General features: G+C 41.2%; 1 protein-coding gene across 1 annotated transcript; it reads left to right on the top strand.

The window, feature by feature from the left end:
* Nucleotides 1–431: 431 nt before the first annotated feature.
* Nucleotides 432–8946, top strand: LOC129765858 (probable serine/threonine-protein kinase samkC). The gene is made up of 2 exons (XM_055766295.1): nt 432–435; nt 7808–8946. The coding sequence occupies exons 1-2, from the start codon at nt 432–434 to the stop codon at nt 8944–8946; spliced, it is 1143 nt and encodes a 380-aa protein (XP_055622270.1).
* Nucleotides 8947–13183: the final 4237 nt, after the last annotated feature.

The raw sequence follows: 13183 nt of genomic DNA, 5'->3' as shown, positions 1-13183 counted from the left end.
AACTCCAGAGAGTGCAATTTTATCTCAATCTTTATTTGTATTCAATGTTGACTTTATTCTCTTTTTCAGAAGGGGAGAGTAAATACAGTAAATATATGTATTTTTTTGTTTCTGTTTTTTCGTTCATTAAGATACGCAAGTTTTCTTCGCGCTAATGCTTACTTTTCCATACTCACATCAACCGGGATTTCCCTGGTTCCCTGGTTCGATTTTACTTTCTTTTTCTCGCGTTTCACTCGCGTTGAATTGTTAAACGACTTCGCGCTCACTTTATGTTCGATGCTCGCGATGCTTTCGCGCAAACGTGACAATGTTGATTCTGATTTGAATATTTAGCAATGTGAAACGATTGTAATGGTTGTGGGAGTGTGTCTTAGGGGGTATATTTCCTAAAAGTTTAACCAGTGCAAGTTTATAAACATGTAACAAAGATGGGTGAGTTTTGCATAATGGATTTTTTTATGAGGATTGAAAATCAAGTCTTCGCTCAAGCAATATTTATTGTCTTGGATTATTTGTTCTTGCCTCGGGGGAGGGCAAAGTTAGCTGCATATGATTTTATAAGTGTTTTCAGTTAATATTAGTTTTATTGTCCTTCGTTTTGCTTGTGGCCGACTCATGTCGCGCACCAGTTTAGTTTTTTTTATTACTCACTTCTAAATCGTATGAAAATATGACACATCACATTTCACAAATTATTGTCGGAATGTTTATTGTTACAGTTTAGTTTGTGTTAAGCTTATTTTTCCCACTGATTTCTCTCTCAATACACCACATGTCCTTAACGTTAGCGCTTATTTTACTTCATTCCTTTTTATTATTTCTGTTTCCTATAATTAGCTTCATGTCGGGGGGAAGCCGGTTCGCAAACATTTCCGCCGCGGATTCGGACGGGGGAAACATTGTACGTTTGCATCTCCCCACCTGCCTTCTGCAGGTGACATGACTCCCCACTAGTTGGGAATAATATGTATTGTCTCCATTGAATCTTTGAATCTCAACATTAGTTTATGTTGTTTCTGCTTTGTTTGTTTTTTTTCATTTCATCAAAGTGAGAAAACGACGATTGAATCCTGCAAACTGCAATGATAACAATGATAATAACAGCGAGATCCCGGTCCAACAATTGTCATACACAGCAAACGTTATTCCATCTCCCATTTTCCGGTGGCTTCTTGTATAAGTCTAGCCTAGCTTGGTTTCTGTTAAAATTGACGCCAGGTTTTTTTTCCGATGTTTGTTGTTGGTGATTTACTGATGGCGGCGAGAGATGAGAGCCTGCGTTTTGATTGTTTGTAGAGGGATGTTTGTATAGGCGTTAATATTGATTTCGTTTAAAAATGGAGCCAACGGAAATATTGTTTTCCACGACCTTCATTACAAACTAAGTCGGTATGTACAGATATACAAATGTAACGATGATTAAAACAGTAAAAAAAGTTATGATATAATTTTTTCTGTGCTCTAATGCTATGAGTTTGAATCATGATATTTTTTTATGTTAGAGTGATACTTCAGTCATATCATTATAATCGTCTGCTTCCAAAATTTTTCCTGCTCATCAATACGCACCTATTGTTTGGAAACTCCTCGGGAACGAAATAGTACATGTGTAAATACGAATACACAAACCGATTATGACCTAAACAGCCTGATATCAGTGATGTCGTTTTTCAATAGTTGGCACCAGGCCGCATCAAAAACGTCGCATTGTGAGGTTAGGTACTTGTGAACAATGCACCATCATTACGATTGAGAGCATTTATCGACATTGACTGAAAAAAATTGAAACTTTTGAGCAAACAAAGTGTCATATTTTGATTTTTCGCTATTAGTGGAATAACGTGCTGTGAATAATTTTCAACACTTTGGAAGTGAAGATTTTAATTTCGAAGACTAGGGACATCTGTAAAATCGACATCAGGATAAATGCAACAGCAGCTAAAAGAATCGTTGGCGAGCTTTGGGAATGCTCCACTCCATCCTTTGGCCATATTCTCCAGATATCGCCCCTTTCCACTACCAATTGATCCGATAAGCGGTACTTCCATTTTGACGAAAAAACAAAAAAATGAGGAGATTCGTGGATCGTTTCGAAGGACCAGCAGTTCTCCAGGCGAGGAATCCGTATGCGGCCACAAAGATGGAAAAAGTTTGTGGCTAATGGAGAAATAATGGCAAAACATAAAGAAAATATCAATCTCTGGTTGGAACGTATTCGATAGGTAGCAAATCCGCCATTCATAGAAGTTATCATCAGGAGAGACAAGACTCAGACGAAGACAGCGAAGGAGAAAACAACAGAAAAATAAGAATAATTACAATAAATTTAACACAGAAGTGACAATAAGTCAGGAAATTAATATAGAACACCTCCGTCGATTAAGGTATTCCTTACTTACATTTTATTTTGCATATCTGGAGAACTAACAACCAGAATTTTGTTTTTTCCTTCCTTACATTTTATTTTGCATATCTGGAGAACTAACAACCAGAAACAACCAAATTTAAACAATCTGTTTACGTCTCTAGGAGACCTTCCACATAAATTCAGCGAATTTAGCATGAATTTGAGTATGACGATTCCGATAACATAGGAGTTTTAACGACGTACAAATTCCTTCTGTTCAACAGAAAGACTAAAATTCAGAATTTAGTCTATTGCAAACATGAAACGCTGTATTTCACATAAGACGGAATCTCTTATCTCGGTCTTATCCAAATCAATCATGTAAAAAGTGATTAAAATTCACTTTTAGACTTCGTTTTCAAAGACCACTATTTGAACGAATCAACGACAACCACATATTCAAATTCCATACAAGAAAGTCAATCGCACATGAACTGAAGGTATGAAAAAGTGTCATGGAACAACCCGCAAAACAATCTTGTCTACCAATGTCGAATATCTACCAGCGAACATCAAATACATGCTTTAACACGTTTACTAGGTCATAAAACCGTCTTATAGGATCAAGTTCGTTCCACTGGTAGTGCGCGCCGCCCGATGAGCCAATCTTGGGTAGCGTTCCATGTGGCTTTTGCTTTCTCAAAGTAGGTTTTACTTGGGTCATTTTTATTAGTAGTACGTGGTTGAGATTTCTATGCCGAAATAACTCGCTTTGAATGTATTCTGGAGTGATAAGCTCCACAATACGCGTAACCACAGTGCAAGTCGGATAAAAATTTCTTTGACGAAAAAAGTCGGTAACGGTAACCGAACCCGTACTCCCGACATGATAGTGTGTGTCGCTAACCACTCGGCCACGGGATCACATCTGGTGCAATCCATCGATGGTAAAATAATTACGAAGCAAAAACAGTGGATCGGCTTAGGACCACCTTTTGGAGGCCGAAGGCAAATGGCATCTCGTGTACTAAAAGCATCAGATAGGTTCGATTTTGTTTAACGAGCAGATCATAAGCCATCGAAAATACCTACTTTGGGAATTTTTTGCAATCTCAAAGAACATTTAACTCAATTTCCATGCATGTCAAAAATCTGGAAAAGGCTACCATGCAACCACATTGTCAGCTTTGCGACATCTTTCATTTGCCGTTACTAAAAACTCAATAGGTAACGCCATTTCTGAGATCCAAGACAGGGTCATTTTAGGACCACCGGTCGGGTTAGGACCGTCTTCCCCTAGTTAATGCACTCATTTTGAATAGATGCTTTTTAGTTGATGTATAAGTGATTCTTTTCAAAAAGAGTTTGGAGAAAGCTAATCAACAAATTCCGCATGTCGTTCACACTGATCAGTGCGAATTTCACAACATTCAAGACCTGACTACAAAGAATCGGACGTGTCGCAGATTGCGGATAGCGAATGGCCTCTAGATTACCTGGAGGTTAGGTGATTAGGTGGATTCGGCACATGGAACTGTAGATCGCTGAATTTTTAGGGATCCACTTATGTCGACATTTGAAAATCATTGAGCTGCAGGAGCTTTGCCAGAAAAGGGGAAAAATACGATCGCCGAGCCTACTACCACTACAGTACCAAGCACTTAAGCCAAAATAGTGACACAACAAACAAATTGAGTATCGGTTTCATGATGTTCGTGTGACCAAGAGGCAGGCGATTATATGGACATGTGTGCTATGGATGAATGACCGGTTCTACAATCATAACATCGAAAACGTGTACCGCACGCTAATGAGAGATCCGATGTCAAGAAAGAAGCGTTATACGCACAGTTGGCAGGTATGGGCAAAATCACATCACATCAACAACCCTCACTCACAAATAAAAATCACCCTTCTATTCTCCGTTTATACCTCACTTTATTTGAGACAGAAAACGTCACCTTCGCAAAGTTCATTCTCAATTTTAACGGAAAAATACTGTCTCGATTCCGCTCATCTATTCTCAGAGAATTTAGCATTCCCTCATTTTCTCATTCCCTCAGAGTCAGCGAGTGTCTCTGTAAAATCATTCGTTTTTCACTCAAATAGCAATCATTGAGTCTCGATCGCGGCAATAAAATATAGGTAGATAGTTGAAATCGAGTTGTTTCCTGTGCACTATTGCAATGACATTTTTCTGTTTCTAGTATGAAACGATCTAAGCCAACGCAAAAGACCATATTAATGCAAGTTATTGGTGAGCGGGAAGGTGGATTCATGTGCACTGTGTGCTTTTTGTGTGTTTTTTGACTCACTCGTTATTTTGTTTCGTGTGATCCTTCCAAAGGAGTATTCATTCATTGAATGTTGTTTTCCACTTTTTGTTTTGTTATATTCACTTTCAGTCCCGAAAGAAGATGGTTGGGGATTGGAAAAAGATTCATCGTGCAATCTCACGATTACTTGCTACATTATTTTCGCCATGATTAATCCAAGAAGATACAAGAGTGATTTATAATTAGGTGTGGAGAAATGAGCGAATGAATATTTCCATACTTGGTTTGCATATGTCTACGACAGCTGTTCAAGTCAAGACTTCAAGATCGTTGTCGGGACATGGACGCTCAGATCGGAAGTAAATCCTCCTGTTCTCCTATACTAACCATTAATCAGATAGTGTCTACACTACAGTCTACACATCGGGACGAACGACAACGGCGACAACCTTGCAGCTTCCCATGGACTGGCGCAACAACAATCAAGGATGGATGGTGCAGGATTTTCAACATAATCATAGAATCCGCGATGCTAACACTGAGAGTGGAAACTAGCGGTACAGAGCGGTACAAATGACTTGCAAGAGAGGGAATGCGTTGCAGTAGTAGATGAGAATAGTCATCACTGGGTGATGTACATGAGGTCTTGGATGTGAGAGAACTTGTTCAAGCGCGGAACGACATGAGCACGACTCTGAAACGGAAGAAGTGCTAACATAAAAAACCAATATCTTGTAAAAATTAGAGTTGTCCCGTGCCAATGATATGTGAAGGTTCTACGAGAAGGTTAAACTATCTCGCAGAGGCTATGTGGCGGAGAACCAGATGACGTACGAAAGCGAGAACCTAGTTCCGTGGAGTAGCAGATGACGGGCTATAATCCCCCGACCTTCACGAGATACAGCGGGGCTTTAGAAGGCTGATAACAATTCGCCAAAGCACTGTAATGGATTATTACCAACGTCTGGGAGGAGGGAAAACCATCGAAAAAATTCATGGAAGAAGTTGTCTGCCCGATCAATAAGAAGAGCGGCAAGCTGGTATGTTTTAACTATCGTGACACTACGCTCATCAACGCCGCCTACAAAATACTCTCCCGAATCCTATTCCGACGTCTATCACCGATAATCATGAGCCTGTGCTAGACGGAAGACATGAAGGCCCATGCTACCACGGATCAAATCCTTTCCATCCGACGATTTCTGCAAAAATTTCGTGAGTACAAATGAGTGTCCAGAACCATCTTCGGCGGTGTGCAGAAAGATGGCGTATGGAGGCGAAGAATGAACCACGAGTTCACACAACTCCCCCAGCATGAATAAAGATTAGTGTAGATTACGATGGTTCGGACAAGCCGGAGGACAAACTAGTTAAAGAACTTCTCTTTAGTATCAACGCCAGGAACAAAGAAGCACAGCGAATACGTTGGTTCATTCAGTTCCAAGGCGATTTGCGGGTGATGAGATGCAGACAGATCCTGGCGACAAGCAGCTCATATCGGAATTGAACAACTTCTTAATACTATACAGGTACTCTGTTAATCATGAACGATGACACCTGTAAACATATACAAAAAAATGCATAATATTCAATCTCAAAGAGGACGTGGTACAAATTTGAATCTGATACGGCATAGATTTGCGCAGATCGCTCTGAACTATCGGTTTGTGGTTTAACTGCGATACGGTATTTTTCAGATGTCTCTCTAAATCAACCTTTCGACGATAACATGGATTTTGGAACTATAAATAATATTCACCAATTCGTGATACTTTGAGGTAAAATACACATGAAATCATGAAGTTGCTTCATTTTTAATGAATAGCCATATTATTGTGATTTCTTTCCATTGTCTTATTCTTATTATTAGGCATCAGGAGCAGTAGCTTTTTCGGTGAAATAATGTTCGTTTGCAGACTATCACAATCAAGTCGTATTGGTTTTACTGCTCAATCTATCATAGATCATAGTCATTGAGAATTATGAATTATGTTATGAATATTAATATTTCATTTCGTTTCATTTTTGTGTTGCGATGTAATGCAGATCTCAATAAGTCTTCGCATAATCGTTGCCTCCTCCTAACTAATGAACGATTACTGTATGGGTAACACTTTCCTGGTTGTTTTGATTACATCTTGCATGAAGATTGAGTGATGCATGCCATCTTGCATATGATTACTTTAACATCTTGCATATTTGTTAGATAGAACGAATTATTGCACGCAATTTTATGTTAAAAACAACATTCATGGGAACGAAGTTGGAAGAAAGAATGCATAATACATGATTTACCTTCGCATCCGCTCGTTAAAAATACCCCTTTTATTTGTTAAATTGCTCTCTTGTTTTATTATTTCCACTGTTGATGTCTCAGGCGAAAAAAATGTGGATAAATTTGCCGTCTAATGGTATATATTATAACATACATCGTAAGAACGATTCTGCGTAGTATGCATTTAAAAACTCTTAATAAACGTTAAATTTTCGTAGAGTGACCCCCCTATATAGAAATCAAAGACGTAGTCCTACGTCAATAACTCAACTATGATCAAACAACTGTGTCCGCTGTCCGGTGGTTTAACTGGAACAGAAGGAATACTCTTGCGCCTAAATGGCTACTGTGTAAATGTACCATATGCAATGGTATAGAAGGGAATACTCTTACGCCGAAAAATGGCAACTGTCTAATGTGCTAATTATAGATATGATAAACATGTGACATGTACACAATTTAAATTCGGCTCTGTTAGTAATGAGCTAATGCTAATGAGCTTAAAATGAACAAATGGGACAAAAAAATAGCTCGAGCAAATAGCATTTGCTTAAAATAATCAACGCAGATAACAGCTTAAATTTATACAGTCGAGGAACAGCCTATCGGCAAGTCAGAACGATAGTTGATATATTGAAAATAAGCCATCTTCGTTGAATTGAACAATTTATCAGGAAACAGGAAAGCAGAGAAAAAATAGGTTCAACCATTCCATAAATGGCAAATTCAAAGGAAAAAAAATATGTCTGTTTATACATTAAATTTTCAATTTGATATGTTTGGAGATATTTCTTTGGTTGGATGGTATCCCATAGAAACATTATAAAACCAGTTATTGTACCAAATGGAGAGCGGAAATCAATTGATTCTTGTAGCTAACACCTAAGGATTCGGATCGAATTCTAGATCAGACCCAGACCAGACCCAGACAAGACCCAGACCAGACCCAGACCAGACCCAGACCAGACCCAGACCAGACCCAGACCAGACCCAGACCAGACCCAGACCAGACCCAGACCAGACCAGACCAGACCAGACCCAGACCAGACCCAGACCAGACCCAGACCAGACCCAGACCAGACCCAGACCAGACCCAGACCAGACCCAGACCAGACCCAGACCAGACCCAGACCAGACCCAGACCAGACCCAGACCAGACCCAGACCAGACCCAGACCAGACCCAGACCAGACCCAGACCAGACCCAGACCAGACCCAGACCAGACCCAGACCAGACCCAGACCAGACCCAGACCAGACCCAGACCAGACCCAGACCAGACCCAGACCAGACCCAGACCAGACCCAGACCAGACCCAGACCAGACCCAGACCAGACCCAGACCAGACCCAGACCAGACCCAGACCAGACCCAGACCAGACCCAGACCAGACCCAGACCAGACCCAGACCAGACCCAGACCAGACCCAGACCAGACCCAGACCAGACCCAGACCAGACCAGACCCAGACCAGACCCAGACCAGACCCAGACCAGACCCAGACCAGACCCAGACCAGACCCAGACCAGACCCAGACCAGACCCAGACCAGACCCAGACCAGACCCAGACCAGACCCAGACCAGACCCAGACCAGACCCAGACCAGACCCAGACCAGACCCAGACCAGACCCAGACCAGACCAGACCAGACCAGACCCAGACCAGACCCAGACCAGACCCAGACCAGACCCAGACCAGACCCAGACCAGACCCAGACCAGACCCAGACCAGACCCAGACCAGACCCAGACCAGACCCAGACCAGACCCAGACCAGACCCAGACCAGACCCAGACCAGACCCAGACCAGACCCAGACCAGACCCAGACCAGACCCAGACCAGACCCAGACCAGACCCAGACCAGACCCAGACCAGACCCAGACCAGACCCAGACCAGACCCAGACCAGACCCAGACCAGACCCAGACCAGACCCAGACCAGACCCAGACCAGACCCAGACCAGACCCAGACCAGACCCAGACCAGACCCAGACCAGACCCAGACCAGACCCAGACCAGAGGATATAACATATAACGCACCGCTAAGATGATCAATAGGACAGTTCCGCCAGATGATGGGGGCAATTATGAAAAAGTTCGTTGATCGGAAGCCAGCTGTCATCGCCGGCGGGGATTTCAATTCGTTGGCTGTGGAGTGGAGAGTGAAGTGGAGTGGAGTGGCAGCAATTGCACCAACGCAAGCCAGCCAAAAGCTGGATGTCATGTTGGCGAACGATGGTGCCACTAGTACTTCTCGCAGGAAAGGTCGCCAATCCACCATCGACGTCACGTTTTACTGTTCGTCGGTGGCGGAAAACATGAATTAGAGAGTGATGCAATTGTTGGAACGAAACACTTAGACGCAGACTCCATGGGAGCTCTTCAGGAGCAAGAGCGCGAAATAAAAAAAAACAAGCTAGTCAAACTGCTCGAAAGAACAGTGCCGAAACCCGAAAGGTAATCCGTAGGGGATATACCGTATCGTAATAGCGAAGATCTGAGATCCAATGACATCAATGGCGTGGAAGCGATCTGGCGTAGTGGTAGCATCCATGCCTCTCACGCTAAAGGTCACGAGTTCAATTCTCACTCCCGACATTCTTCCAAAAATGGAAGTAAAAGTGACGAACCAGCTAAATTGAGTTGAAAATCACTATAATACAGATTAAAAAAAAGACATCAGTGGAATCGTTTTGGTATTGGCGGTTATTGTAGAAGGACTCTTCCCGAATCACGACCCAATGTTGTGACCATTAGAAAGTTGGTAGATGGGGAGGTAGTAGCAGAACGCGTGCGAGACTCCAGCATCCACTAGTCTACTAGTAGCAGTGATAGAAAGGCTGGAGACAAAAAAAGCAGTGATAGAAAGGCTGGAGATAGAAAGGCAGGAGGCTCTGATGGTATCTCCAACATAGTTTTAGGAGTGGCTATCCAAGTGTTTCCGGATATGTTCCAAATGGTGCTGCAGCAATTCCTAGACGAAAAGAAAAAGCCTGGCAATAGACCAAACTGCTCTCCACTTCGAGAGGGGATCGACTTTGTGTTGTGGCCGAGAACACTTTCAAAAGCATCAATTGGGAGACAATCGGTGAGTCACTACATCGAATGATGGTTTTGCTTCTAATATCTATGAAAAATTTTAATTTGCTGCTTCCACAATCGAATATTGGTCTACGAGACACCCATGGGGCAGATATTGATGAATATCACGGCAGAATATCCACAAAGATCCTACGCTCTAGAACATAGTGTACGACGGAATGTTAGTGCTAAAGCCTCCAGGGTTGTATTGTGAAGGTTGATTTTGTGTTAAAGACAAATGTTTCGCAACCCTACACCCAAAGTTAATTTTTAGCACATTTTCTGGCATCCCGATTTATTACATTAAATGAGCTGAAAGATAACATAAAATGTTCTACTCCCCAATACATGTATATCATTTGTATAATATATATGCTAAAGCCAATATGAGGGAGCGAAACAGGCGACACATTTAAATGAAAGCTTTTCGTATAGTTTGCCAAATACACGGCCCAGACAGAGAAAGAAATATTTTCGTTCATGTTCTTCTCTATCGGCTTAGAAAAAAACCTTCCAACTTCATTTTATGATAAGGTGTAATATTATCACGCTCCTTTATAGCGCTGGCAGCTATATGGATAGCGTGGTCGTGTAAAGTAACTTCGCATTCCAGCCGGCCTTGGTTCGATCCCCATTGACGTCGTATGGACTTTTTTTTTTGCACAATCCCAAATGAAAAGAGAAAAAGAACAAAAAAAGATATCTGCTCGCATACATACAAACCTTTTTTAAGCTTCAAAATAGCTCATTATTTGCGCATTTGACTCTCATGACCAGGAAATGGCATCTTTTCTGCCAAAGATGGCATGTTTTCTGCCAACGCTAGTTTTAGTGTACGGCCAAAAAGCGAAGAGGCTGGATGGCAAAACAGAATTTAAAAAAAAAAGTGAAGAATCGTTCAAGTAAACTGTACGAAAATTCGTTGACAAAATATAATTGGGTGGTTATGGACGAAGAAACTCCTGTTAATTTCCGATTATATCTCAGTTAACCAGAAAAGTACCCTGGAAGAATATAAAATTCCTCCAAAAGTTCCTTGTCTGACAAGCAATCTTCTTTTGTAGACCGTAAAGCGAAACTTTGATTACTTCTGGAATCATGAACCAGCAAATTTACCAGGAGGATAGCCTACTTGAGAGACTACAGGCTTTCCTTGAGCATGTTGAGGTGGATTGGCTATTCTGACCGGACATGACCGCTACTTAAACTCCACCAAACAGTGGTACACGGGAAATTGTGGTTCCCTTGGGAGATAAATTCGGCCAACACTTCGGAACTAAGGCCAATTAAGGAATTTTGAAGCACATATTGAAGAAAAACATGAGAACAGCAACTGAACTGATGGATTTCAAACAGCATTAGAAACTGGTAGCCAAGCTAGTGAGAACAAAGTTCGAGCAAAAGATGTTCAGCCGTGCACGAAGAAAAGTTCGAGTTATTGATTCTGGTAAGAAGGGAGACTATTGCTTTTGAGCCATTGGAATGAATCTGTTCGTTTAGTAGAACACATGGCTCCGATCCGCTCGCTGAAATGAACCATTTGATCAATCTCTACTCCATAGACAGGGTGTCAAAATCGATAAATGAAATCACCTGCGAAGCTTCATATTTCGGATACTCTATAATAATAAATTGAAATGCTTAATGCTCTGATGATATAACTATAAAATTAATATCACAATTGATTCTTTAGAGTAACCCTTTAGTTATATCATCAGGGTAGTAAGCATTTGAAGTTATTATTACAAAGTGTCCGAAATATGATTCGGAACGGTATATTTTCCCAGATTTTGGTGTCATCTACATTAGGTTTGTCTAGGGCTTTCCCTCGCATTTCTAGAAAAATATAAATAGAGAGGTGTTCTCTGATTAAATTAAAAGCAGTATCAGTCACTCTGATTAGAGTATCGATAATTGCACCACACCAGCATTGAAAATACTCTGCGAGTAACAATCACAACGAAAGTTGGTCCCTTCTGAGTTAATGGACCAAACCATAATTGTTTGCCTTGTCTTGCATGCTATACTTTTGACCTTCTAAAATCCACTGTTTACGAAGGGATTTCTTTAAGCCCTGTAAGCAAAACTCTCTTTACATCGTGTCATTTTCAGTGAACTTGTAGGATTCTGCCTTTTTTTTTCTCTCTTTTCCAAGGTTACATGATACAGTCCCGTAACAACAAGCTGTCGCTCGGTGCATCTTCATCCTGGCAAAACAGTTGCTCGCTGAGGCGTGAGACAAGATACTACGCACGCATCCCATATACCTCAAATGATTAATGATTGAACCATGCTTCAGCTCTTTCACAGCTGTTAAATCGAGCGAATGTGTACCAGAAAAAAAGAACTCCTATAAATCAACCGTATCAACGATAGATTGAGATACGGTGCTTTACTGCGAAACAATTCCGTAGTCACAGGTAATCAACAGAACGGGTCGCAAGGATGGGGAGTAAATACCGTAGATATGTGCTTTCATTCAAATCTTTGGGTATTACCGTCGTCACCATCGGCCATTCGCTGTGATAGCCATATTTTAATATATTGTGCGCCCACGCTTTGTAACTTGATAAATAAATGCTCCTTCTGAATGAACAGAAGCCTCACCTCCTCACCTGCAAGTCTAGACTTGAAGAATGGATGAAGATCGATGGATATTTGCCGTGAATACTATGCTTTTCGCTGTATCGGCATATTTTCTGCGAATTCACACGTTTCAATAAATGATACAATGCTTTTTTGTCAATGATGATTTCAATAACCTGTTTTGAAAGTAATTTTAGGGCTATCGAAACAAATTTTTGGATCAAAAAGTAACAAGCATATAACGCGTAGACATTTTATCTTTCAGATGAATTGTTTATCATACTATTTCGTTCAGTTGTTTAAAAGCTATTAACGCTCAACATCTCGTTCTCCGGCGTAACGCTTTCGTTTTTGAAAGTATGAACTTACACCCCAGTATAGAAATGAAAGACGTTGCCCTACGTCAAAATTGACTCTTCTTACAAGATCGTAAACAGGAGGAAAATTCTAAATAGCGACCTGACCATCAATTAAAATCCAATGTATGCGACATTATGTGGTTAGCATTTTTACCAACGTGACAAGTTATCAGCTCTGGCATTAACATACGGAACAAACCCTTTTGAATCTCCCAGGAATCACGACTGCGGAGGAATTGCAAAGTGTGTTGCAATCACAAAT

Source organism: Toxorhynchites rutilus, chromosome 2 (assembly GCF_029784135.1).
Source record: "Toxorhynchites rutilus septentrionalis strain SRP chromosome 2, ASM2978413v1, whole genome shotgun sequence".
In the NCBI taxonomy this organism is placed as follows: domain Eukaryota; kingdom Metazoa; phylum Arthropoda; class Insecta; order Diptera; family Culicidae; genus Toxorhynchites; species Toxorhynchites rutilus.
Note: the sequence above shows the minus strand (reverse complement) of the source record. Positions and strands in the feature narration are given on the sequence as shown.